Raw genomic sequence first — 26324 nt, 5'->3', positions numbered from 1 at the left:
TGCTCCTAGCACCATCAAATGCATATCAAAAACCGCTCAGAGTACCCACCCAATGCAATCACATAACCCATCTACAACTCCCAGTCCTCCTTGAAACCTCCGTTGATGAGGACTGCTACCATCATGTTCCTCGCATCACTCATACCGTTCGTGGCGACGACGGCAGACGGAGGCTTGTTCTTCGCGCTTGCCAATGCGTTGACGCAGGTGAAGACACCGCAATCATCCCAGTTCTGCTGTATGGAACTCTTGGCTGAACTGTGCTGCCACTCATCTGGGTTGTAATCACCTCCAAGCTCCATGGCCAGCCAGTCGCGGGCAAACTTGAGAAATCGAGAGGAGGAGCCGCCAGCGCTGTCGAAGACTTCGATCGTGCGACTTTTCGGTGCAATGACCAGGAGGATCCAGTGGTTGCCAGTGTTGACTGGGAAGAAAATCTTCTCCACACCCAAGAGCTTCTTGCCGGAGATGCCCTTTCGCCTCGACCAGCCGCTGAGAGCCTTGGCTCCTCTTTCGTTGTAAGTCTTCCAGAAAGCCGAGAGGTATGACACGATCGAGGGAGTGCTGTTGGGTCCTTTGACGTATCCTTCCTTCTCCTGTCTGCGTGCGACAATCATCGCGACCCAGTTGTCGACGCACTCGTCGTTGAGCCAGTTGGAAGGACCTCCCTTACCGTTGACGCTGGCACTGACTTGACTCTCATTCTGCTGCGGCAGAATCCTGCCCAGAACGTATCGCGTGATGTCGGTGCCGTCCGGGCTTTGGGAGAAGACCTTTTGGGCATTGGTGACGTTCATTGCATTGCGAACGATTTCGGACCATTTTGGGTCCAGCGGTCTTATCAAAAGATTCTTCCGAGCATCTTCAGCAGCTTGCTGAGCTTCGAGGGCTTCCTGTTCTTTCCGCGCTCTTGCATCTTCCTTCTGCTGAGCTTCAAGTTCTGCTTGAGCCTTTTGCTCTGCTTGAGCCCTCTCTTCCTCCTGTACTCTACGCTCCTCCTCTTGCCTTTCTCGTACTCTTGCTGTGGGTCCTTTCTCATCCGCGAGACGTCGTTCGCGTAATCTCCAACTTTCTCTCACCTTTGTATCCTCAGCCGACTCGTGTGTGACTTTCTTGAGTCGATCAATAAGTCCATCGACATCTGAATCTCTGTTGGCGTTGGTGCTTCGGCGCAGTCCGGTTTGCGATTGCCGGAAGCTTCGTCTGTTGTTGATGTCGGCGCGAGGACTCGAGGTCTTCTTCGGGGTGGAATCGCGTTTCAGTATTGCTGTAGGGTACGATTGGCGCAATTCGGGTGGAGCCTGCTGACCGCGTTCCTCGAGTGCCCTTAACCTTTCGAGTCGCTCGATGATCGGCATGTGATTCCTGTCATATGCGCGAGAACGCAATAACTGGGCATAATCATCGTTCGCAGAAACCGGGGGAGCGATGGAGCGATTCACGGGACGACATTCGGGCTCGGGTTCTTTAGCGATTTCGTGTGCGGGTGCGTCTTTGGTCTGAGGCTGGTTGGTCACCCAAGCAATTAACGCCCGCCAATGTGATGACGCGTTTGCTTGAGACTGTGATGTCGCGTCACCCGGACGCGGAGGTGATGGCGACGGGGTGACTGGTAATTTTGGCGTGGGTCGAGCTTCTGGTGCTGGTGAAGATGTTGGAAAGTGGCCTGGCATCATATCAACGTCTTCGCGTGCGATTGCGCGGCGTTTTGGAGCGTTGCCGGAGGATGTGGGTGGGGTTGTGTTGACAGCATCTATGGTTTGCGACGTGAGAGCGTTCCACATGCTAACGAGCAATGCGGGGATGTAGCTGGAGAAGCTGAACGCTGCTGGCGATGGCAGTGGTGCTGGCTCCTCATGGAGATCGGACGGGCGTTGGCGTTTCATGGTGACTGTGTTAATCCTCGTGGCACGCGCTGGTATGCTGCATATCTCCGATTTGGGGCAGCCGTTTCTTATGGTCGCTGGGAGTGGTCCGTGCGCACCTTTTTTTGTTCATTGTACAAAAGGTACAAGTGAGATTTCTTCCGCTATTGTAAAGATTATCCCGTGATCTGCAAGCTCCACTGTTTGTCGACAATATCAAAGAATGAAGAAGTTGGGTTTCGTGGCTCGGGCTTGTAGCGAAGTTGTGTGCCGGCTGGGTGACGCTGGGAGGTGGAAACCAGACCTTAGCGCGCTGTCACATGAAAGGAAATGCACTCGAAAGTGAAGACTGCACCTAATCACGTTGAAGACGCGCTTGGAAATTGTTTTTCGTCGAAGTGGATGGGCTAAACCGAACTGTTAGCAGCAAGAGCACTGAAACCAATGCTCCTTTCTAGATGACTCAGGGCGATCCCAATGTTCGCCCTTTACACGTGTCTTCGCGAGACACTGGCATTTGTAGGCGTTGTCAAATATGCTCCCGCAACTGTGCAGAGTCAAGTATAGGACGCGCTGCTCTCGAGGCCAACCGCCTTCCGAGCATCAGCTTTGCGCCGGGCCTTMCACCAGAAGTTGTATTTCGTCACAGCTACTCATACTGCAGGACGATATGCGAAGCGTAACGATGTACCAGGCTTTCGAAGAGATAACATCAAACCGGCATCGACGAAGGATGAGAGCTGTGTAAAGACAACAACACCCTTACAAAACTTGACGCTGGTCCCGGTTAGGACCTGCCTCCGCACCACGCTAAGGTATCTTCGATCGACGCGGGCCGTACCTTGTATGCTTCTGGAACCTGGGACGACCAGGTTACACAGCATACCTCACTTGAGGTACAGCCGCTTGCGGAACAATTTTGTACAAAGACGAGTGACGGTAAATATCACCTCCCAATCCGGGCCCTCTACGGTGGTGACTGTGAGCAATATTGCAGCCACACAATGCGCCGAATGCGGCGAAATTCCATCTGCACCATTCTCCCCTGAACATCACCACCCGAACAGCCCCCACCGCTGCAAAGGTTCACCACCAACACCGCCACAATGGCATTTCTCCGTCGCATCTCGGACAGCATCYGGAACTATGTCTCACCAAGCAAGAGCGATAATGAGCATCTGCCTACTCCCAGGAGCGAGCCAGTGTTCAAAGTACCGGCCATTCCCCACCGTCGCACATCAATGCGGGATATGACCACCACTGCGCGGTCCATGAGCCCACACGAACGAGTTGGATCCTGGCAAATTCGCTCTCCTTCTAGTCAAAGCAGCTCGGTTGTCAGCCAATCCAAGAGAAAGAGACGTTCCACCCCAAGCCCCAGTGCTCGCCGCCGTCGCACGAGGCAGAGACTCAACGACGACAACGCCGAAGTTGGAGATGATGACGAATCTCTCATGAATGATGAAATCTCCTTCAACGACGGATCAGACCATCAAGGAACTGAATATGCGGCAAGCGATACGCCAGTGCGACGTCGAATTCGTCGTCGCGGACGCACCCCTCTCTCAGCCGACCCCGAGGACGACCTCTCCATGAACACCAGTCTCATCATCGAAGATGAATACGCCGACCCTCCTGACCGCCGTGTCGCTCCTCTGCCTGAGCAGCATAGAATGCGAGACATATCAGATGACGCACTACGCGGTCAGGGGTGGGACGACGACTACATCACTCTGGTGCAGAAGATCGCTCTCCGTGGTTACGAGCCTCTCCTTCCATCATACTTCAAATTCGACTTCCGCTGGTTACCAGCTGAGTTATTCGAAGCCAGCGACGACGGCTTCATCGGCAGCGTACAAGGCCGCCACTTCAGAGCAAGCAAAGCATTGGGTCTGTTGTTCCAATTAGGAGGTCATATTCGCGACCGCATCGAGTATCCTGGCAGGATTTCCCCAGAGCGACAAATGCGCMGCCAGCTTCGAGCATTCAACGATTGGGTGCAGAAGGACGCAGGACTTGACCAACGGACCGCCATTCCAGTCCTCACTCTCAAGTTTCAACCTGCAAACACCGATCCCGCGATCCTCATCGACAATGCAACGCAAAAGTGCCGCCGTATCGCGGCTCAATATCGCGAAGCACTTCAAGTCCAACGCTCAGTGGAGCTCTCTCCTGAAGGTTCCATGCACACATTACTGTCTTACCCACTGCCGACGATCTATGCGATTATCGGATCTGGAGCGAAGCTAGCTCTGATGGCGTATGATCCAAAGAAAGGCCCGGAAGAAGTCTGCGAACCAATCGCTTTCTTCGATTTCGACGATGTGGGCTATGATGTGTGGAACTCCCTGGCGTTGGGCATTGCCATCTGTCATGCGAGGAACGTGCAGATGGTTATTGCTGAGGAGACTGGAATTGGTGCAAGACTGCCCGAGGTTGATGATGAAATKGATATGGTGATTGATGATCCCGATGCTTAGGTGGGATCAAAGGCGAAGCATACGCGGAACAGTATTCCGCGTGAGAAACTACACGGAACAGTCTTCTGTGTCGTCGGTCTGAACTTCCTGCTCCTATGAGAAACGCATTATACCCCCGAAGGAGAAGAAGCAGGACACAGCACGCTTTTGGCCCGTTTGATTTTGCAGATACCCAATAATGGAGATTGCTTATAAAATCGGTCATCAAGTTGATACGTAGCCAGCTCCAATATCAGCTGGGAGCATGCAGAATATTCTTGATCTGCCCCTAATCCTGCAAGTCGACATGTTCGTGTGTCTGCAGCGAGAATATGCCTAAATACCAAAGACCCGATGATGCATAAGGTAATATTCTACCTAACTCCACTCGGCGCTTCCACAACGGGCAGGAGCCTCATGTCGTGCTACTTCTGCCGGACCGACGATTCAACAAGGAGCTCTGCGCGACACTCCTTGAGCTCTGCTTCACGTCGCGCACAAAACTCCAGGAATCGCAAAATAGTCCGGAATGAATGAAACCATATCTCTCGAACGTCGAATCTGCTGTCCGGAAATTCCAACACCCYAACGGAAAAGTGGTTGTAACCAAAGTTGCGCTTTGAGAATCGAGGAAAAGCACTTTTTAGGAAAAGCCACTCGTCATCCCATGCAGGATCCTCCGTGTCCTGGTCATCTTTGCGAAGCCATGTGTACGGTACACCTTTCTTGACGACGATGATGTGGTTTCTGTGGTATTGCCTGTCATTGGCGACGATAAACCTGAGGCTACAGTATTAGCGGGCATAACGTTAAAAGAGAAAGAACGTCGTGCTCTCACCAAGGCTCTGCTAGCGATCCGCCCTCTTTCGTTCCCCGCACTGCTGTGTACAAAAGCGTAGGTAGATTTTGTTCGTGCATTTGATCCAGTTCATCACTCAATTCGTCCAAACCATCGAAACGCCCGTCTTTGAACTCAGGTGTTGGCACCAGAGTAGTCTTGACATGTTTACGAGCCAGTAGAAAAGTTCTCAGCACTTCGGCCGCTTCAAGCAGGTCACAACTCTCTGGACGCAGATTGTCGAGGAAGAATCTCGTGGCAGCGGGATGGGCTTCAAAGACCTGGGCCATATTCCGCAACGTATCACCGTAGTCCAGACCACCGTTCTGGCCTGCTTCAACCATCTCGACCAGGTATTGAACAAGACATGACACCTTGATGTCKCGTAATGAGGCACGAGGGGTCTGCCAAGCGAGGGAAGTCTCTGGCAAGCTCCAAGATGAAAGCTGCTGAAGTCGATGGCGACAATGTTGAACGGTGTACTTGAGGACTTCGTCGTAGAGCTCACGAGGAAGATCGCAGATTCGTTCGCCGAGTGTGAGTTCTCCGGGAAAGGTGGAGCAAATGTTGGTGTCGCGCGATTGATTCTGGCGGACGGAGACATCGGCTTGATTAGCCATTGCTGCTGCGACAGAAGCCGTGGTGACGGATTGATGTCGAAGTGACGAAAGTGGTACGTGAGTAGATGGGAGTGGAGCTGATGAAGAGAAGTGGACGGCGTGAGGTGTAGACGAGAGGAAGGTGGATGAAGTTATGCCGGCTTTTGTGACGGAAGGGACGGTGACCTGAGTGTCGATCACATGCAAATTTGATTCGAACCTCTCGCATCTGTCATCCATCCAGCCATCTTCTCTCGCATGTGAGTGCGAGTAGACCAATTGCAGCAGTAGTGGCGTGGAAGAGAGCTTTCATCCCAAACGGCAGTCGCGGCGAGAGAGACGATCACATCTCGGACTTATCGACGAAACAAGACTCGGCACGCTTGCCAGACCTGCGTTCCAAGCCGAAGAATAATGGGAGAGATACAACGTGGATGGATTTTCTCACTTACAAAATCTCCCAGCTTTCATTGGAGATATCACGGCCTCTCCATAACGGCCTTGAATGACGTTACATGCAGATCCATACTACTCACCTTTCCTCCTTGACAATTGCATGCAACTCCTACATGTCCGCTTTGTCCCCGGGATCGAAGGAGTCCAGGTCACCTTTGTTCTTTTGCAGGAACAACACCTCAAAGCGTCCAGTACTTTCATCGCCTTTCCATCTCTTTGTCTCAAAGCCAGACACACTGTAATCTGAACTATCAAGTCCAACGTTATTATCCTTCCATAGTGGAGAGTCAACATATCATCATCATCACTCTCGTTCTTTTCCCCAATGTCGCTCACTCACGCCATTCCAGAACAAGACAGATCCTTCCGAGCCTGGAACGTAGACGGTCGCAATACACACCTCATCCCAAACGTCTACCGTATCGACGAGCACCGTCTTCGTGGATCAGAATGGCCCGCAACACGATGTCTACAAGGTCTCTCTTCAAATCGTATGAGTGARTTAGTTGAAAAGAAACTCCACAATCCAAGTAGTACCACAACATGCGAACATTGTACGTCCTCTTCCATTTCCCCCGAAAGAACAGAAACTTACAATCTAGGCCTCCTTCCCAGCTCCGATCCCCTGTGTACAATCTCCTGCTACCACGACTTCACGGCCTCACACTTCTCCCATCCCTTGATCGAACTCCGCGGTCCCGGACCCCTAGGCTACGGGGCTTTCGTACGCCGTGGAATCACCATCAAGAAAGATCAATGGGTGGGAGAATATATCGGAGAACTCCGCCCGATCAAACGGGTGAACCGGGATCTCAAAATCTACGGGAAGCAGAGCATGTATCGTTTTGACATTCCGGTGGAGGGGAAGGAGGATGTTGTGGTGGTTGATAGTGAGCAAAAGGGAAATTGGAGTCGGTTTGTGAATTCGAGTTGTGGGGCGAATTTGATTGTTTGGTAGGTTCTCGGCTTTCTTGGGATGATTACGATGAGRGGAAGGGGATGCTGACAATATATGATGATATAGGGCGACTTTCGTTGGGAAGAGACATGTTTTGCTATTGAGGGCTAAGAAGGATATCAAGGAAGGAGAGGAGTTAACATTCTCGTATGGGAAGGCGTATTTTGATGCGGCGGGCATATCTTGTCGGTGTGGAGCGAGGGAGGGAATGCATATGCCGGGCTCGTGGAGGAAGTGAGGATGAGATGGAGGGATGGGCATAATATGAGCCTCGAAGAGATGCGTTGATGAGCCAGATGTGCCGTTGGGATGGTATTATTTGGAGTGTTACGTCGTTGTTATAGAAAKGACGACGTATATCGCACAGAAGGACATTGTAGATGGATATTCATTCAGCCGGCGTGAAAGGCAGCCAATCATATGCGTTCAATTGAATTGACATCAACTTTTCTTGAAGCTCCGACATCTTCCCCCAAGACTTCCAGTGGGACCTGATGTTCAGCATCAGTCGCCGCCTAGTGATCTCACGACCAACACATTTCCTTCCGATGATGGCGCAGAAACGGGGATTCAACGAGGGYAAGAGGCATTTCAAGAAGAACAAGAAGCAGAAGACGGTGGGTGCTGTGAGCGACGGATCCAACGAAGATGTCTTGCTCGCCGATGTCAAGTCGCTGTTGAAGAATGTCACGCTTGCCGATGAGAAGTCGCTCCCCGCGGAACAAAGTGAGATTGAGGTGACCATCTCCGAACTCTCCTCGACCGGCGATGGATTGGCAGTGCATGCCGGCCATGTCTACGTCGTCCCCTTCTCCGCTCCCGGCGACGTGGTCACGGCCAAACCCTACAAGCACAACTCTCAAGACGGCTATTCTCTCGCCGATTTCGTCAAGGTCGTCACGCCCTCTCCACACCGCACCGAGACCCCCAAATGCCAGTACTTTGCCAAATGCTCGGGCTGTCAGTTCCAATATCTGCCCTACGCCTATCAATTGCAGCACAAGAGAAGGATTGTGGAAAAAGCATATCAGAACTTCTCCAATCTACCAGCGACTTCTGTCCCCACGGTGGGAGACACGATTGGATCGCCGCTGCAGTATGGATACCGGACGAAATTGACTCCACATTTCGATGGACCGCCGGGAGGAAGGAGGGATAAGCGACATGGCAAGGCCGTCACATGGCCGGAAGTCCCGCCCATTGGATTCATGTTAAAGGGGACGAGGAAGACAATGGACATTGAGGATTGCCCCATTGGCACGGATTCGGTCAGAATGGGCATGAAGCGGGAGAGGAAGAGAGTGACGGATGATATCGATGCCTATCAGAAAGGTGCTACGTTGTTGTTGAGAGAGAACACCAAAAAGATCACGAAAGATGAATCTACAGAGGTGGAAAAGGAAGAAGACGCCATTCTCGAAGACCATGCCACCCATTCATTCCTCAAAACCTGCATCACCAACCAAAAGGCAATCTCCACCGAATATATTGACGGTTTCCGCCTGGACAATCCTGCGGGAGCATTCTTCCAAAACAACAATTCTATCCTACCACTCGTCACCCAATACATCCGCGACAACATCCTAGGTCCCTCCACCAAAATAAAGAATATGATCGACGCCTATTGTGGCTCGGGCTTCTTCACAATCACCCTCTCCCAAACGTTCAAGCAAAGCATCGGAATCGACATTTCCGCCCAATCCATCGATTTCGCCTCCAAAAACGCAGCCTTGAACTCCCTCCCAGAATCTTCTACACATTTCATCGCGGCGGATGCAAATMACCTCTTCGCCGCCGTGGATGTCGAGAAATTCCCACCTCAAGAAACAGCCGTGGTAGTGGATCCTCCGCGAAAGGGTTGCGATGAAGATTTCATTCGACAGTTGTTGAAATATGCACCGGAGAGAATTTGCTACGTGAGTTGTAATGTGCATACTCAAGCGAGAGATGTGGGATGGTTGGTCGGTGGTTTGCCGGAGAGTGGGGAGGATGGATTGTATGAGATTGAGAGCGTCAGAGGGTTTGATTTCTTCCCGCAGACTAGTCATGTCGAGGGCGTGGCGATTTTGAGGAAGAAGGGTGGTGGTGATGTTGCTGGTGTGGTGGATAGTGAAGTACAAAGCGCTGTTACTGCTGGGCAATCAAAAGGGGGAAGCGAGGTCAAGGAGGAGAATGAAGAGGTTAAGGTATGAAGCATCGAAATCTTCGTGTTTGGGAACGACTTTCACAGTATACTCTCCATGACACAATCTGGAAATCCAAAGCTTCCACTGCATAGTGTTGTTCGTGATCGCATGATAAACTGCCTGATACCTCATCTAGAACCCTTCACAAACGCATCGCTAAACCCCTAATACTGACTCCCATARCCGCCCTGACCATAGCCATGCTGTTGCTGCTGATCATAACCCCCATAACCACCTTGCGGCTGCTGCTGCTGTTGTTGCTGCTCATATCCACCTTGCTGCTGTGGCTGTTCATACCCTCCATATCCCCCCTGCTGCTGCTGCTGCTGTTGTTGAGGCTGCCACGGAGTCTCATAACCCTGCTGATAAGCCGTCGGATACGTCGCATTGCCCTGATCGTACTGCGCAGGAGCATGTGGTTGTTGACCATACGCCCCTTCGGCAGAAACTTCACCCAACTCTCTTCGCTGCGCCAACATATCGAAGACTCCACCTTTGGTAGCGCTGTGGCTTCCCGTCCCACCGACATTGAAGCCGTGTTGTTGGGCAATGTTTTGTACACCTTGCATGCTCGAATGTATGTTTGCGACTTGGTGGTTCTTGCCAGCTCGGACGCTCTCGGAGCTGAGGATGTCGTTCAAGCCGTGACCGCGATCTGAGCGCTTGTGCACCCACTTCTCGACGATAGAGAACATCTTTTGATGGATCTCGACGTTCGGATCGCGGATCGCCGGGTGGTGGAAGACTCGGCTTATGTCGGCGAGGACTTCTTGCTCGGGCACACCAGGGTTGTCCCAGGCGTAAATTACTCGAGGTGCGACATACTGGAGAATCTCTGCGGCCAATTCTCCGGCAGGTCCGTTGAGGATGTTGGAGAAGTGATCTTTGCTGAGCATGCTGTGTGTTGGATCGGAAGATGTGGGGTCAGTCCAGACGAGATATTGCTGTTGCGCGGAGGAATCGATGACACTTCCGGAACCCTGCTTCAGAGCGTTGGAGGCAGATGCAATGATTGGCTTGATGAACGGAGCGAGGAGACCCATGACGAAAAGGGTGACCTTTTCGGTGATGGTATCGATCATCTTTTCCAGTCCAGGAATCTTGGAAATGGTTGCCGAGATGCTTCGGACAACCTTATCTCTGAAGGAAAGGATTGGGTAGATCTTGGCCATCGCTGCTGCAGCGTCAATCTTGGGTGGTGCGGCGAAGCTGGTTTGGCCTTGGGACTGTCCCGGTGCAGCACGAGAGCTGCTGTAGTTATCATACCCTGGATTGCCGCGCTCATTATCGGCAGCTTGCGCATCTGAGGCCCGTTGGAGATCCACAGCCTCTTGAATCAGAGAACCGGTTCCGGGGATTTTTGCGAGAAGATCCGTCAAAGGGGATGCCGCGGAAGCTGGATCACCATTGGCACTCCTCTGTGTGTTGGCAGAAGCCTGTCCCAACGCAGCATTCAGCTGATCCACCTCCGTCTCGTTGACCTCTGCTTGCGTAACGTGATCAGTCGCCTCACCAAGGACGGAATGGAGAAAGTCAACTCCGCCGAAAGTTCCCGTCACGAGTGGGTAGACTTGCTTGCCTCGAAGGTTGATCATCGTTTGTGTTCCGACATGAGGGAAGACGCCTTGTAGTCCCATCTCCCGGAGAGCAAGCYCGGTGTAGTTGGTGTGGGCACCAAAATCTTCCATGCAGTGCAGACCCTGTCCAAGGCATCGTAGAGCCTCACAGAGATCCTCCTCACGACCCTTGTTGGCACCATGCGTGTACAGTCTCCCGAAATGAATACTTCGAGCAAAAGACCACTTGACGTAYCCCAGTGAGGTGGCGATTCCGAGGTTATCGTTGGCAATGTAGTTCTTCATGCCTGTTTCGGGATCAATGGCCAGCTCCATCGGCGCAACGGGCCCTCGAAGTCTCTTGTCAAACTGACGCGCATCGACATTGTCCGCGTAGTCCTTTGGATTGTCGATGTGCTCCTCTGGTCTGTACACGCCCAGTCGATCTGCCGTAACTTCAAACTCCTCGGTGGCGTAGCCGAATGACATGAAGGCGAGAATCCAGACCAGGACTCGGATGGTGTCAGCAGGAACGCCTTTGAGAGTGCCGACGTCAACTGCTTGGGAATAGTCACGAAGCCAGTTTCCAAAATACGCTCTTTTGACCATCATACTGGTCCATTTGTGGCCACGCAGGAAGGCGACAGTGGTGAGGAGATCCTCGATATCACCATGTCGCCAGTTGTGGCCCTCAATCTGTGAGATGGAGGCAATGTTCCCCGCCTGAAAAGATGTTTCGTTAGCACAGCATCATCCATCCGTCGTCTCATGTGAAGACAGACTCACTCCAAAAGCCGCCACGGGAGATGCCAGAAACACGAGTCCGACGACGCAGATTAGGAGAAAGGTCGTGGAGCCTGCCATTCTGCTGATGTGGGTGTTTGTGGCTCGAAAATGCGGGATTGAACAGGTATTAGTACTCCCTGGTCAGGATTGAATTGAGGAAGGCAGCTGAACTTTGTGGCTGAGCAGCTAACTAAGTACCCAAGGCTGTGTCTGTGGGTGGTATCGTACAATCCTGGGGTATCGAGGAAGAGATCGGTCACAGGAATGGATAAGTTACAAGGGCGTTGTTCGATGTTCAATCTTCTCCAGCAAACATTTCTCGGATGCACGTACATGTGAAGAGTAGAGCACCCCGGCACCCATGAAGAAACTCATCGCGGGTGGCCCTGACGTCATGTGACCAGAAATAGCCAGTCATCTACCAATCAGCACTTGCGACTCAAAGCTTCTCCATCTCTGCCTCGCGTCTTCCAACAGAGGTAAGGTATCTCCATCATGCTTGCCAGAATTATCACAGTCGAGATCACACCGCCTGGCATGAGCGAGCGTATGGAGAGGATGAAACTCATTTCTCGGCCCAAAGTAAGCACAACGGCGGGCGACGTCTAGCTGATCCTTCTCTCAACCGCGAGATTGTTACGCAAAGGGTCAGCACAACGTACATCAACAATCAACATCCCTCTTCCCATATCCACATACCCATACCCATAGCTGGTAAGACGGGATATCTTCACCATGGCCGCCAACTACTGGGATTCCACGCAGCACAAATTCTGGACCTTTACGAAATCGGAACTGGCCGAGACCAGAAAAGACTTGGAGAAGCTCAATCAGCAACTGCACCTCAGATATCCTATGCCGGACCCTCGCTTGATGAGCATTTACTTCCAGCAGCAGCYGGGGAAATTGGCACGTAGGATGGGTCTACGACAACAGGCTCTTGCAACAGCACAAATCTACATCAAAAGATTCTACCTCCGTGCTGAGATGCGGAAAACCAATCCCTATCTCATCATGACAACGGCCGTCTATCTGGCCTGCAAGATGGAAGAATGTCCTCAGCACATCCGACTCATGCTTGGCGAGGCTGCACGACAGTGGACAGAGCTTGGGATCACCGAGACCAGTAAAATTGGAGAATGCGAATTTGCTCTGATCTCTACGCTCTCATCACGGCTGATCTGTCATCATCCGTATCGATCGCTCACCGAACTGGCTCCTGTATTTTCACTCAGCAGTGATGAAACTCAGCTGGCGCATTCCATCATCAATGACAGCTACAACACGGACTTGGCCCTGCTCCATCCTCCGCATATATTGGCTGTCGTTGCCATTTTTCTGGCCGTCGTACTTCGGCCGTCCGGTCAGCCTCCGGGTCTACAAGCACATTCGAACCAGGCAGGGAATGGTTCTGGAATGGTCTCACCGAGCTCGTCATCGATGCCTGGCTTTGCTCCAGCAATGTCGGGTGCGACGGCACAACAAACTCTCGGCGGGTTTGGCGGACTCAAACAGTCGGGTCCGAAACTTGGCAAGCTTGTTGATTGGCTTGCCGAGAGCAGCATCGACATGGTTGCGATTGTCGATGCGACACAAGAAATGATCAGTCTGTATGAGATCTGGGAGAGCTATAGCGAGAGAGCTTGCAAGGAGAGCATTATGAAGTTTGTGAAAGACGGGACTTTGAAGTAAGAGGGATGAATGCTCTTGATCAGATCTGCCAAAACTGGCAGTGACTATGAACAGCCGACATATCACTAGGAGAATGCTCTGTACATTCACAGAACGTATCGACTGGAAAAATGTCAGCTCGTCTGTCAATTGGAAGTGGAAGCTGTTCACTCACAAGGCGAGATTCTCGCGATCTGTCAGATCGAGCATGCGCGAATYGACAACCTCCTCGGATGTGCTGCCTTCGGTGTGGTGCTGCACGACCCCAACTTCAGCCACCAAGCCTTGCGCCTTCAACACATCCCTGCGAGCATTCTCCTTGGATAGGTACCACCTCAGGAATATTACCAACAGCATGGGAAAGATGCATGCCAGTCCAAGAATCACAGACCACGTGACAATATACCTCGGTTTGTACTGCGGTTGGAATAGTTGTGGCGAAAGGATGTTTCCCAATCCATAACCGACGTGATAGAGCGCAATGACGGTCGTCTTCTTGGTATGCCCAGCAGAGCAATTGGCTGCCCAAATCATTACAACACTATAGGGTATGCCATTGGTTGCACGGATCCAGATCGCAGTCAGTAGACCCCACCGATTGGACCATGGAAGGGCGATGAGGAGGATACAGGAAACGATTGGAGGGATGTATGCGCCTACTGATAGCCACGCACGGCAGTTTGTCGTCTTGGCCAGGATGATGGCCGCCGTTGCTAAAGATACGAAATTGGCGACGCCAGTAACACATCCGAGTAACGTCGTCTGGAGAGTGGTGAAGCCGAAGGATTTGATGATGAGAGAGTATTGATTCGTCACGCCGTTTGCCATTTCCTGCGACCAGGCGTGGATGAAGAACATCCAGGTTTTAGAATCCTTCATCGCTTCGATGAACTGACTTCGCTTGAAGAACTTTTGTTCGATACCAGAATGGTTGCTCTTGATTCGAAGCACAGCCTGTGCTTTCTCTTCCAGGGAAAGGAAGTGGGCACTCAATGGACTGTCGGGAAGCCAGAACCAGACCGCAGCGCCAAAGAGGACTGTCAACGCTCCGGTGATGACTCAATACATGTCAGTACGCAGCAATGATCAAAAGGATGAGCATACGCACCCATTAGCCATTTCCAGGGATTGAACGCGCCCGTGTCGATCCACAACACTCCATATGACAGCAGTCCACTTGTGATGGGGCTGGAGTTACCAACTGCCCACATGCACGACATCAACACGGATTGTTCGTCATATGTGAAGAACATGCTCAGCAGTAGTAGAAACGCCGGCACAATACAAGCCTCCGCTACACCGAGCAAGAAACGCACAACGAACAATCCAGCAAAGCTCTTGCATGGAATATGTAGGAGTAAAATGCCTCCCCAAATGACAATGTTCAAACCCAACCATTTCGCAACTGGAAATCGCTGCAGAGCCCAATTTTGAGGCCATTCTGCGAGGAGATATCCTAGGTAGAAGATTGAGGAGAGCCAGTTGTATTCTTTGGCCGTGAGATTGGCATCTTTCATGACTCCCAAGATTGCTGAACTTCCAAGCTAAGGTAGGGATATGTCAGTTGGGATTTGAGAGAATGATTATTATTAGGGCCAAACATACCGTCTGTTTGTCAAGGAACATCAAGTGGTACCCCACGCAGAGGAATGGGAAGATCCATTTGATGCATTTGTTACGAAGACGTTTTGCTTCCGCTGGGGTGGGTTCGGGGACATCAACTTTTGAGAGAAGCTTGTAGCTTTCATCTGCGAAGCGAGATGCTAGCTTTGGGCCTGATTTCTCTGTGGATGGAACTGCGGTTATCGTTGCTGCACCTTTCGTTGTTGAAGACATCTTGATACAGACGGTAAGAGCGTCAAGATTTGGTGGAGATATCTATTGTTCACATCTACGAGATCTGCTACTCAACAACCACAAGATTTTTCTGTCGCGACAATCACATCATATCGTACGAACGGAACTCGCCGAATCAGCGTGTTGCAAAAACTCTCGCGTTGTGGAGATCCATCCTGCCTATCTCAGTATCTGCATAGCGTTGCGCTGAAGAGTCGCCTAAAAAAAACATTTTTCGCTGCGACAATGGCGTGCTCCAAACTGGCTACCTTATCGTATCACCAAGTCCCCACGAGTTCAACCGGTGAAACCCCGCGCGGATCAAGGCGAGAAACCAAGGCTTGATGATGAGCTTGCTTGCATACTGTACACATTATTGTCAAACTCAACATTCAACACTCCAACATGTCCGACTCTTCCAAACTTCGAATCGCTATCATTGGAGGTGGTATTGCTGGCCTTGCAGCGGCAATTGCACTTCAGAAGCATAATGGAATTGATGTGCAGTTGTATGAACGAGCGACGGAGATCCGTGAGATAGGTGCCAGTATTGCTCTAGGACCAAATGGAATGCGAACGCTGGAGAAGTTGGGCGTCGATGAAGCTCTTAGTAGGGACATTGCCTTTCCCAATGTATCCGGGCACCCTATGATATACAGGTGAGCCAGTCGGTATTGTTGATTAAAATAATGGTAGCTGACTCGACGAAGACACTGGGCGACCAACGAGATTGTCTCCGTCGACAATCATCATGGTCATGTGGAAGAACGACATCGTACGAGCCGTTTCTATCGACCACATCTACAACAAGCATTACTATCGCATGTTGAACCTCGTCGCGTTCATCTTCAGAAGACCTTCTCGGCGGTAGAGATTGACTCCGTTACCAACACGTTGTCTGTGTCATTCGCCGATGGTTCTGTCGTCGAAGCAGATGTTCTCCTTGGTGCCGACGGAATCAAATCAGCTGTTCGACGCCACTTTGTGCCGACTTCAGCTCCTAGATGGACTGGATGGGTGGCTTTTCGATCCGTCTTCGATGCGAGCCTCGTAGAGCACATCCCCAGCGTGCTCGACGAAGCAAGTCATTGGTGGGGAYCAGATCGCACCTTTTTCGCTTCGAGGTTGGGTAAGAATGTATTCACGATTGTCGGTGGCAACCAAAGCGACCCTGATGCGCCTGATGCACCTTTTAAAGACTCCGTCTGGAACACGGACGATAATGTGGAGAGTGTAAAGGACATGTACGCGGACTGGCACCCTGTGATTAGGCAATTGTTGGACGTTACACCCAGCATTCGACATTACCCAAATACTTTCGCTTCGGGTTTGGAGTCGTGGGTGCATGGGAATGGACGAGTCACGTTTGCAGGAGATGCGGCACATGCGCATGGCGGGGCGTTTGCGGCTGGGGGATCATTGGCTTTGGACGATGCGTATGCTTTTGCAATGGCGATGTTGCACGTCTACCCTCCAGGATCGCAGAAACCGGATCAAGACCAGATTATCAGAGGTTTGAAATTGTATGAGAGTACCAGGAAACCGCATACAGATCGCGTTTTGTCAACGGTTCATGCGAAGAATGAACAAGCTATTAAGAGAGTTGGGAAAGTAGAGACGGATGAGCAACTCAGGAGGAGGATGCTTGCGAGAGAAGATCTTTACTGGGTTCATGAACATGATGTCGATGCTACGTTTGCGGACGTTTTGGCGCAAGAAAAGGTCGAACTTCAATCACGGCTTCAATCTTCTATTCTACCGGACCAGCGACAAGCTCCGCAATCCGTCTGTGCATAATCTTCTTGGCTTTTTCAACTTCTCCAGCCATATCAACTCCCCAAATCCACTCAAATCGCTCTCTTGTGGTCCGCTTCCACTCTTCCAGGTCCTCGCCCTCGAGCTTGCGATTGAAGAAATCGAAGAGTCGCGGCCCGCCTTCTGTAGAAAACCTTTGAACTTTGGTGAATCGCGGCTTCCGAACCTCTTCTACCGCACATAGAGCCGCTTCGACGAAGCCTTCTTCAATTGAGCTTTGATTGAGTTCCGCGAGCACTTCTGCAAGCACACATGCATCTTCAACAGCTTGAGCAGCTCCAGCTCCATGATGCGGCGGCATCGCATGTGCAGCATCTCCTATCAAGAGGACTCTGCCGTCTCGGAAATGTTCTGGTTGATGGACATGCTGATGCGAAGTCCAGAAAGCAACGTCTTCGGGAAATAGATCCAGAATCCTCTTCATAGTCTCTCCCCATTCCTCAAAGTCCTTCATGAGTTGAGGCCGCTGATTGTGCTTCACCCATTCGTCGCAGTCCCACTCTTCGTCTTTCTTCCCCGGCCAGGCTCCGCAATTGACAAACCTTTCCCCCAGAGACGGGGTATGTTATGATATATCCTTTCGGGCCCAGATATATAGTCCCGCGTAACGCCCCCTCCTCCCCAATAGCAGCAACCGCCTTCTCCACGGGGATTACAGCTCTATAACAACCCGTATAATTATAACTCGGACTGCTAACAACATTCTCGGGCCCACCAAACATGGCACTTCGAACCTTGGAATGAATCCCATCGCAAGCAATCACCACACTCGCCACCTCTGTACTCCCATCCGCAATATTCCAATTTCACCCCCTCTTTATTATCCTGTCTATACCCCACAAACCTCTTCCCAAATTTCACATGCTCTGTAATTCCAACTCCCTCCGCTAACAACTTCAACAATTCCCGCCTATGAAACGCCATGTTCCCCGTAGGACTGGCTTGCAAATTCCAACACCACCTCTCCCTCCTCACGACGCAATGCAGAATCATCATCATCCTCCGCGGCTGCTCCATACCGAAAATAAAACCCAATCTCCTCATCCGGAGGAGGATTTCTCGTAGCAGCAGCAAACAAATTTCTCGCCTAGAGAAGGGTTGATGATTCGGAGGGATTGTAGAGCTGAGGGGTTGAAATTTTATTCCTGCGCCGATTTCTGTTAGGGTGGCGCGGGATTCGTAGAGGGTGAAGGGGATTGGAATTGTTGGAGAGGGATGTTGCTAGGGTTAGGCCGCTTAGGCCGCTGCCTATTATTGCTATGTGGAGGGGTAGGGGGCATTGTGGGTGAGGTATTCTGTTGTCTGTTGTTTTTTTTTTTTGGGAAGTTGGGGGGAAGGGAAGAAGGGGGGGTGTTGCAACGTGGGAGGAGAGGCAATGATTGATAGAGTTGAGAGTTGAATAACATTGACTTGTATCTACTTAGCATAGTCATCGATTACTTCAACATTCGTTAGAGCTGAGCTCGCAGCAAGCTTGCATTGAAGTGGGTGAGACGTGTGCGGAGAAAGATAGGCCAGTGGAGGAGCAAGCGAGAGCGGGGACTGCGATTTTTGTGCCCTCTCTACATTTAGGCCACCGAATCTAACATTCACTCAAGATAGAGTTACCAAGATAAAGTTTAAGATCAGCGCATGCCAAGACCGACCCATCAAACAATCTTCTAAAAATTCCAACTCCCCATCCTCCAAAGCAGTCCACTCAGGCCCTTCCTCTCCCCCAAAAGCACTCAAAAAATAACTCGACCTCTTTATCGAAATTCTCCCGCACACTACTACTACTACAACTCCCAGGACCCACGCCCTCGTCCTCTCCACCACCCCTAACACCAACCCTATCCCACCCAAAATCCTCCAAAAATTTCCTCCCCAACCATCTTAACACACCTCCACAACCTCCCATACTGATCCGGTAATTCCTCATGTATCCAAGGTTCCACATGCTGCGGTTGCTCATCCCAGAATTTCTCTTCCCGTTCCGAAATTTCAGGGGGTTTTCCCCCGGAAACAATATCAAAGGGGGAGTAATTCCTCACTACCAAACCTCGAGCTTTCTTTTTTTCTAAACGTGCCACGTGGGTTTTCGTGGGGAAGTCGTAGGGGTCTGGTGGAAGGGTGTCGCTGCTGCTGGGGGGTGTTTCGGGGGAGGGGAGGGTTGAGGGACTTAGATCTATTCCTAGGCCGTTGGGTGTTATTTGGGGACCGCGGATTGTGGCTAGGGAGCGGAGGGAGGGGAGGTTGATGGGTTTTATGGGGGGGTTTTTCTGAGTGGGTCGGGGTGGGGGGTTTGGGGGTGGTGGTTGCTTGTGGGGAGGTCTTGGGGATTGGATGAGAGAGTGTTGGATTTTTGGGTTGGAAGTAGATAGTTTTTGAGGAGGTTTTATTATCGAGGTGGATGTGTTGTTGTCAGGTATGGTTGTGTTGTCGGGTTGCTTTTGTGGTTTTTGGGTGCGTTTGCTCCTCCTGACAGTCAGAGCTTTTGGTGCTTCGTCTGACTGCTTGGCTTTGATCTTTCTCCTCTTCTCTGGTCTCGCAGTCTCGGCCTGTACGATCCGTGGTAAATTATCCTTTGATTTGTTGTTGGTTGTAGTATTGTTTTCTTTTGCTAAACCCTTGCTCTCAACACCTCTTGATACAGCCTTCAATGCTTCCTCTTCGTCTGGTATTTCAACCTTTCTCTTCCTCTTCCTTTCAACTTTTGCACCTCGTAATGGCTTCTCACCAGCCTCGACAGACCTCTTCGAAGGCTTGGGCGACTGACGTAAACCGTATGATGACATGCTGCTGCTTGCCTATGACGAGGGAATTTTTTTGCAATGGTATTGGAAGAAAAACAAACCTCGAGAATTCCAATTCCCCAGTGTGAGGGAGTTTCTGCTACGTTCTTTGTTACCCATTGCTGTTTCCGTGATTTTTTTCCCCATGTCTCAATTCTGATCCTGCGAACAAAGGTTTCTTAGAATGTAGACGGCCAATCGCGTGCAAAATGTCTCACACAAAGACAAAGAAGCTGAGAATAGATTTTTTGACTTCACCTTCAATGCAGCGATGCACGATAGAGTTATGTAGATGAGCCCCTAGGGGTGTTCACTCATCGGACAGCTGATATGCAAACACGCACGCATCGTTAGTGGACCCTTCTAGTGTGCTTATTAGTTCGATTAAGTTGGTTGTTGTTAGCTAACCGGATGGTTACTAATTGGTATAGTTAGCATCTTTCGGCCTGTTAGTTATAGTTATACCTATAGAGTAGTTAGTTACCGGTAACTAATAGGGAACTGTTCCGATTAGCTATATATAGTGCGGAGGTCCACATCCTTCTTAATGCGGTTAAAAATGAGGCTGAGTGAGTAGTAACTAGTCATCTATATCATCGTCAATTCAACGCTATTCGGAGGCTGGCTAATTCTGAGTGAAGGCGTCACTAATGTAGTGACTCTTAATCCTAACAGTGCAGCGTACGATAAGTCCTCCTAACCTACGCGTATCACCATCCAAGGGGTACGATGTTCTTTTTATACACTGATTGCCTATTCAGGAAGCTGGTAACCATTAGTTAAGTTGGTACTCACTTCAAAAGCTACTAGTTGGTATGATGAGAGCCGCTACCTGCCGGTAAACCAACAATCACACTGGACCCTTCCCCTTTAAGATTGATTCTGATTCTCCCAATCTACAAGTTCAAGATAATTACTCTCAACTACTACTTGTCCCCCACATCGTCCAAAGAACGCAGCCATCCTGTGTATTAGAGCTAAGAACTCCCCCATCCTTTCCGCACTTCCCCTGAATCACCTCCATTCGCCTGCGACACTCATCCCCTTGAGTATCAAAACTACGTGAAGGTGCGCAATCCTTCTGATTCTGACTGTTGAATTGCGTTCTAATGCGAACTACAACATCACCCGACACTACATTGTCATAAGACTCTCCAGAAGGAGTATCTTGGTGAAATTGATTGTCGCTCTTATAGTTTGGATCCAGAGTCAAGGAACGACCACAATAGCTGTCAATTGCCGCTTTTGTTGCATCGGGTGTTAGATCTTTTGCTCTAGGATATGCGTTGTGGCCACATTGGATCATCTCTTCGATTTCTGTTTTAAGAATGAAGACTCCGCAGCCGTCTTGAATACTGCCACCATACTTTCCCATGGATCCTTTGAAACCGACATCGCAGTCGTCAATTGTTCGTCGTAGGAAGCGCTCGCAAGCAGCACGATCGACGGTGTATGGTGTCGAGGCTTCCTTTTTGCATTCCGCATCGTCGGAGTATTGGGCGGACAGTATCATGTTTGAATTTCCAACGCGAGGTTTGTATGTCTTGTCGACTTTTTTGGAAGGATCAAGGGGTGATTCCGCGAAGCTGGAACAAAAGTCCTTGATATTCTCAAGTGCTTCATCGCGGTTGACACCGGTCCCTGCATTATAGTCAGCATGATCAAAGTAACTCTTCGGATGATGTAATTACCATCTTTGAGCGTGGTACCACAGGTAAGGTCCCCGGCGTTGTATTCAGGTTGCAAGTTCCAGATGAAACAGGTGTCACTGACTTTGCCACCACGCTTCGAAAGTGTATCAGTGTCACAGCCATCCAGAGCCTCGTGGAGGAAGTAACTGCAATCTTCCGAAAAGATTGTCGATTCTATGGCATTTCGCGTCGCACACAAGGGATATTGGTTGACGGTGATGTTCAACGCAACGCCAGCACCAACGTTGTAAGTTTCTTGTGTGATGGTCTTCTGATTAACCACGGTACCATTTTTGGAATCACAAAATTCCTTGATCTTGGATGATATCGTGTCTCGACCCACGGCTGGCGTGTCCTCTGACGAACCGCATGCAATGTCGTTGCTGCTATACAAGACATGAGGTGTGCCAAAAACTTTCATCCAGTTGGAGACGGGCAGTGTTATCATTTCTGGCTGCGCCGTTCGACTGGCGGTGGAAGTCGCCGAAGTTGTCGACTTGCTGGAGGGTAGACTTGGCGTTGGTATCGATGTTATTGGTGCTTCAGGTATGATAGGTTTTGGCACAGCAAGCAGTGCCGCACCTCCAGCAAGARTCACGGCGGCAATGGTTTCGCCAGCAGTGCCCGTAGTCGTGATCGTTGTCGGCTTTGTGAGCGTCGAGTACGCGGGAAACGATGTGGCAATGTATGTCTCATTCCAAGTTGACTTTCCATTCGTGGTGGCCACCACTGTAGTGCTTGTTTGCCCGATGAAGTTGCCGCAAGTGACACTCGACCCAAGAGGATCAGTGCACTCAGCTGTGGTAGCTGGAAGTTGACCAGACTGGAATCTCTCGAATTTGTCTGCTGGTAGGGCGCTGACGGAGTGCGCCAATATGTTTATGAGGTATATGCAGGCCGAAACGGCCGATTTTGATCGAGACATGATGCGGCGGTGGATTGACCTGCCATCTCGTTACGTAGGGAGCCTTTAATACAAAGTCGACGACATGTTACACGCCCGTATGCAAGCTATCAGCCTCGGTGTTGGCTTCCAGAGACTAACGTCTCATGTAGCGCTTCTGGAAATCTAGCCGCCCCTGTGCCGCATTCACGTACAGCAAAAAGGCAAACCTAAATCGAACGTCAGCTGTGCCGCTTCGGTACAGCAGATTGCGTAGCGAACCGCTGGGCGGTACTTGACGCCCTACATCCACCCTCGCTTGAGGTCTGCATTTCAATCTGCACAACAGCTATTCCTAGATCACATTGAGCGCTTCCACCATCTGTTTGGTTTATCCTGGACAGTGTAAAACGGCAAAGTCAAGCGACCAACGCCTCTTTGGCGCCCCGAAGTGCCTGCTAATCGTGCTTTCATTCGACAGCTGCTGTATTGAAGGCATGTCTGACGAATGGCGTCCGATCTGCGGATCAGAAACCAACACCGTGTTGACGCTCAGCACCTCGTTTCTCGAGGCCATATGTCTATTATAGCATGATGGTGTTTCGGTAGACGCACGAATCACGCCTGTAGTCTTTCTACCGTCAGCCGGAGACCCTCAACGTCGGGAGGCCCACGATGGAGCTGAAATAGGAGCGAGATCCTCTCTCAATGGAGATGTGAAAACAATCGTCAGATATGTTGGCCATGCATTTATCCCTTCGTTTCGCCTCCCTTGTTCTTCTATTACCCTCATGGTGGGGCACAGGTCTTGCCTATACTATCGATGATTCGTGCACAGTAACGCAGCAGGTGGGGATCAGGGCAGCAATACAAGAGGCAATCGACATGGCTCGTTACGGTGAATGGCGTGTCCAGCAAAAGGCTTATCCGCTTGGGCAAGTTACCGAGCAACTTTTGGGGCCCAATGCATTGGAAGTATTCCAAGGTGAATGAGTGTCGGAAGCATAGGATGAACGCAGCTTACTTACTTGGGATCCAGGGAAAATGGAGAGGATTCCATCGACATTTGGACCAGACAACGGCGCATGGGATGTGACCAACCCACCTCGTAGCGATGCAACGCTGATTTTCAAATGTGGCGGCCAACACCTGGAGCCAGGGCTGGGCGGAGACAGTTGGTTTGATCCTGATTTCCCACTGTCCGGGAGCATCAGGTMGGCCAATCCATCGAAACCGAACGCCCAACCTTGCACACAAGGATCCGGCGAAATGGCCAAGACATATCTGACTGGGCTTTCGAGCTCGGCTGGCGTTCTCAACGGCCCACGATTTGTGATCATGCTGTGTGAAGGGTGGGGCAATGCGGTCCTTTCCAAGCCTGCGACGCTGGGGAGATCGTGGTCGACTGTGGATTGGACAGACGTCGATTTCGGACGATTCAGCCATGACGCCATGTCTGTCACGGTACTGCACGAGGCGATGCACAGCATGTGGTTCTTCAACGTAGCAGAGAGAAGTGAGTAATAGCCCACACGAGGTGTGCAAGCTCGTTTGACGAATGCCAACAGTAACTGGTCGCCTGCCGAGTGGTAGGAGGGAAGCATATGATTTTGAAGATATTCAGAAGCTCTCATGGGATGCAAAGGAGAAGAATGCGCACAGCTATGCCTTGCTGGCTGTCTGTAAGTCTTGAGCCAGGTGATTCCTTTGTTGGAGGCTAATCCTAGCAGTGGCTTGGCTGAAAGGTCACGATGTATCCAAGTTCGGATCGATGGGACCACAGAAACGAGCCGCACGTCGCCTTGGGCCAGCGCTGACGATGCCAAACGATCCGCATCCGTAGTGATGGGATTGAGCTAGTCGCGGGGTCATTCTTAGTTTACAAGTCGTTGATTCAATAGGGTTGTGGTGGCTTCCAATAGAAGTCGAAGGCATTTTCCGCCTGTTCGTTGTGTAGCGATAAGGCGGATTCCCAATATCCTACTACCGGGCCGCTCGCCCCAACTTTCACAGCTTCAGCCGCCCGCTCTGCATCTATGCTTCGAGTTTGTAAGGCCAGTTGCCCGTCTTCGAAGCTATTCCCCGCAGGCTCGACTGCAAGGTGCCTCTGCAGGAGCGCAAAAGGATTGCCGCGTTCGAATCGCAGCTTGTCCAAGTAAAATGGTGGCATTGATGTAAGTCGCACATCAAATCGGGCGAGCGATTGTCTTCGCTCTTTCAAATGGATGAAGTCGTTTTGCACAGTTGAATTCGTTACTGCGCTGCGAGGGGGATCAAAGATGTCCGATTCGCGTACTTCGATGTCGCGGTACACAGACAGGAATTTGAGTGTGGGCACGACGCTCGCTACATCATAGATAAAGCGTAGATACTGCGACTGTGTCAGACGTTGGACTTTTGGCGCAAAGAATTCCACTCACTGGTATATCACTGAATGGTACATCGATCGCTAGGCATGACAGCTTTGTACAGAAAGATTTCATGGAGTGAAATACCTCGCTCGATAGCAAAGGTCTGACACGATCGGGTCGGTATTTAGGCGTCCTTTCGTGAACCGTCAGGCTTCGCAGGTCACCGCCAATGCTCCGAAGAAGGCTGGGAGTGACTGACTCGGTGCTGTTTATGAGTTCTAGGTGACGCAGACATGTCAAACTCTCCAGCAAAGTGCCCGTGTACTGTGCCGTGGCGGCGGATGTGCACGTTGTGAATTCGCAATCGCGGCCGGAAGGACAGGTCAGCGTCAGCGAAGTAAGCCGTTGAGCCCTGCAGGAAATCTTCTCCAATAGAGTGACACACGTTATCGTGAGGCTATCGAGTCGATTCCAGTCTACTTGCTCGACCCAAGTTGGGATTGCGGTGTCTGCGCAGACGCACACATTTGAGAGCTCTAGGGTTGACAATCTTAGGAGATTATCTGAATCCATGGTCGATGGTCTGAGTAGCCAGATGACATCTGTCACCCTCGTAAAGCTCCCGAATGGCGTTTGACTCAGCGCGTAGGGGATTGTCCTCGAATAGAACATGCATCCGATACATCTGATGCGAAGTTCTCTCAGCTTGTTTGTTGTCCATATCAGACGTCCAAGTCCAAGGAGCAGCTCGGTATCCGCAGCCGTTATCACCACGCATAAGCTCGTGAGAGTTGTTGATACAATTCCAAGGCTTGCGATGCACCAATGGTTGAGGAATGGGGCATAAGAGAACTCCATGTACTCCTCTACCAGACGACTATCAAGGATCCGTACGCTGCATTGTCCATTCCGAGCAAGGGCTTGTGCAAGTGGCCGCGGCATGCAAGGAGTCGCGCTCCATGTGAAGGTAGAAATCGATAGTGTTGTCACAGCATCTATCAATTTCTGCATCTGTTGCCAGGTCGGGTCCTTTGAGAGTCAGCAGTGCCTACAACTGAGACAGAAAACATGCCATACCTTTTGTCGTGCGGTATCCGACCATGTACGAGAAAAGTACCCATCCGTGCGGTACGGGTCCTCGCGCATTAAGGTGTAAGGAAGGACATCTGGGAATTGATAGTTCATGTCACGCAGACACCATTCTTTGATGGAAATGCGAATGATGCGTTGTCGAAAGCTCCGGTCACGTTTCATACGCCCGAAAAGCTTCACATTTCGATCTGCCGTCTTGGGACCGATAGTGATTGGGCCTACATCACCGTCGATGACTCTCTGTGCTAGTGCATGCCATCTAGAGCACACCACGGTTGCTGCAAGCAAGGCAGGCTTCGAATCATGTTTCAACTGGATTGTATCAGTACAAGGCAAGCACTGCTCCTCATACCATTCTGGCTCACGATGTCGAATATGTGCAGAAGAAGCTCGTCGTTGAGCTTCTCGATGCAAGCGGGCTCACATCCCGACGTCAATGTCGCCGCACGTGCTCGAGCGCGTCTTCTCGTAGTCGCGACCATTTTTGGGGCGGCGGGCAGCGATGAGA

At 51.0% G+C, this 26324-nt stretch overlaps 13 protein-coding genes; 6 read left to right on the top strand and 7 right to left on the bottom strand.

Moving 5' to 3' along the window:
- Window positions 1-71: 71 nt before the first annotated feature.
- On the bottom strand, window positions 72-1886 carry RCC_10965 (uncharacterized protein; the record flags this gene model as incomplete). The annotated part of the gene is made up of 1 exon (XM_023776191.1): window positions 72-1886. One exon carries the CDS (start codon window positions 1884-1886, stop codon window positions 72-74), a length of 1815 nt encoding a protein of 604 aa, XP_023631959.1.
- Window positions 1887-2971: 1085 nt separating this feature from the next.
- On the top strand, window positions 2972-4345 carry RCC_10964 (uncharacterized protein; the record flags this gene model as incomplete). The annotated part of the gene is made up of 1 exon (XM_023776190.1): window positions 2972-4345. The coding sequence occupies one exon, from the start codon at window positions 2972-2974 to the stop codon at window positions 4343-4345; it is 1374 nt and encodes a 457-aa protein (XP_023631958.1).
- Window positions 4346-5158: 813 nt separating this feature from the next.
- Window positions 5159-6001, bottom strand: RCC_10963 (uncharacterized protein; the record flags this gene model as incomplete). Its single annotated transcript, XM_023776189.1, has 1 exon — window positions 5159-6001. The coding sequence occupies one exon, from the start codon at window positions 5999-6001 to the stop codon at window positions 5159-5161; it is 843 nt and encodes a 280-aa protein (XP_023631957.1).
- A 541-nt stretch (window positions 6002-6542) lies between these two features.
- On the top strand, window positions 6543-7413 carry RCC_10962 (uncharacterized protein; the record flags this gene model as incomplete). XM_023776188.1 has 2 exons in its annotated part: window positions 6543-7171; window positions 7242-7413. The coding sequence occupies 2 exons, from the start codon at window positions 6543-6545 to the stop codon at window positions 7411-7413; spliced, it is 801 nt and encodes a 266-aa protein (XP_023631956.1).
- Window positions 7414-7669: 256 nt separating this feature from the next.
- Window positions 7670-9367, top strand: RCC_10961 (related to endo-exonuclease yNucR; the record flags this gene model as incomplete). The annotated part of the gene is made up of 1 exon (XM_023776187.1): window positions 7670-9367. One exon carries the CDS (start codon window positions 7670-7672, stop codon window positions 9365-9367), a length of 1698 nt encoding a protein of 565 aa, XP_023631955.1.
- A 158-nt stretch (window positions 9368-9525) lies between these two features.
- On the bottom strand, window positions 9526-11781 carry RCC_10960 (related to heterokaryon incompatibility Het-C protein; the record flags this gene model as incomplete). XM_023776186.1 has 2 exons in its annotated part: window positions 9526-11640; window positions 11704-11781. The coding sequence occupies 2 exons, from the start codon at window positions 11779-11781 to the stop codon at window positions 9526-9528; spliced, it is 2193 nt and encodes a 730-aa protein (XP_023631954.1).
- Window positions 11782-12438: 657 nt separating this feature from the next.
- On the top strand, window positions 12439-13395 carry RCC_10959 (related to RNA polymerase II holoenzyme cyclin-like subunit; the record flags this gene model as incomplete). The annotated part of the gene is made up of 1 exon (XM_023776185.1): window positions 12439-13395. One exon carries the CDS (start codon window positions 12439-12441, stop codon window positions 13393-13395), a length of 957 nt encoding a protein of 318 aa, XP_023631953.1.
- A 150-nt stretch (window positions 13396-13545) lies between these two features.
- On the bottom strand, window positions 13546-15210 carry RCC_10958 (probable permease of the major facilitator superfamily; the record flags this gene model as incomplete). XM_023776184.1 has 3 exons in its annotated part: window positions 13546-14432; window positions 14483-14918; window positions 14980-15210. 3 exons carry the CDS (start codon window positions 15208-15210, stop codon window positions 13546-13548), a joined length of 1554 nt encoding a protein of 517 aa, XP_023631952.1.
- A 405-nt stretch (window positions 15211-15615) lies between these two features.
- RCC_10957 (related to salicylate 1-monooxygenase) lies at window positions 15616-17007 on the top strand (the record flags this gene model as incomplete). XM_023776183.1 has 2 exons in its annotated part: window positions 15616-15869; window positions 15921-17007. 2 exons carry the CDS (start codon window positions 15616-15618, stop codon window positions 17005-17007), a joined length of 1341 nt encoding a protein of 446 aa, XP_023631951.1.
- A 1850-nt stretch (window positions 17008-18857) lies between these two features.
- Window positions 18858-19802, bottom strand: RCC_10956 (uncharacterized protein; the record flags this gene model as incomplete). Its single annotated transcript, XM_023776182.1, has 1 exon — window positions 18858-19802. The coding sequence occupies one exon, from the start codon at window positions 19800-19802 to the stop codon at window positions 18858-18860; it is 945 nt and encodes a 314-aa protein (XP_023631950.1).
- A 916-nt stretch (window positions 19803-20718) lies between these two features.
- Window positions 20719-22415, bottom strand: RCC_10955 (uncharacterized protein; the record flags this gene model as incomplete). XM_023776181.1 has 2 exons in its annotated part: window positions 20719-21440; window positions 21491-22415. The coding sequence occupies 2 exons, from the start codon at window positions 22413-22415 to the stop codon at window positions 20719-20721; spliced, it is 1647 nt and encodes a 548-aa protein (XP_023631949.1).
- Window positions 22416-23258: 843 nt separating this feature from the next.
- On the top strand, window positions 23259-24066 carry RCC_10954 (uncharacterized protein; the record flags this gene model as incomplete). XM_023776180.1 has 3 exons in its annotated part: window positions 23259-23358; window positions 23413-23889; window positions 23942-24066. The coding sequence occupies 3 exons, from the start codon at window positions 23259-23261 to the stop codon at window positions 24064-24066; spliced, it is 702 nt and encodes a 233-aa protein (XP_023631948.1).
- A 201-nt stretch (window positions 24067-24267) lies between these two features.
- Window positions 24268-26298, bottom strand: RCC_10953 (uncharacterized protein; the record flags this gene model as incomplete). XM_023776179.1 has 4 exons in its annotated part: window positions 24268-24744; window positions 24794-25753; window positions 25802-26128; window positions 26182-26298. The coding sequence occupies 4 exons, from the start codon at window positions 26296-26298 to the stop codon at window positions 24268-24270; spliced, it is 1881 nt and encodes a 626-aa protein (XP_023631947.1).
- Window positions 26299-26324: the final 26 nt, after the last annotated feature.

The sequence above is a fragment of the Ramularia collo-cygni genome, assembly GCF_900074925.1.
Source record: "Ramularia collo-cygni strain URUG2 genome assembly, contig: RCC_scaffold25, whole genome shotgun sequence".
Taxonomy (NCBI): domain Eukaryota; kingdom Fungi; phylum Ascomycota; class Dothideomycetes; order Mycosphaerellales; family Mycosphaerellaceae; genus Ramularia; species Ramularia collo-cygni.
This window is presented reverse-complemented; position numbering and strand designations above follow the sequence as displayed.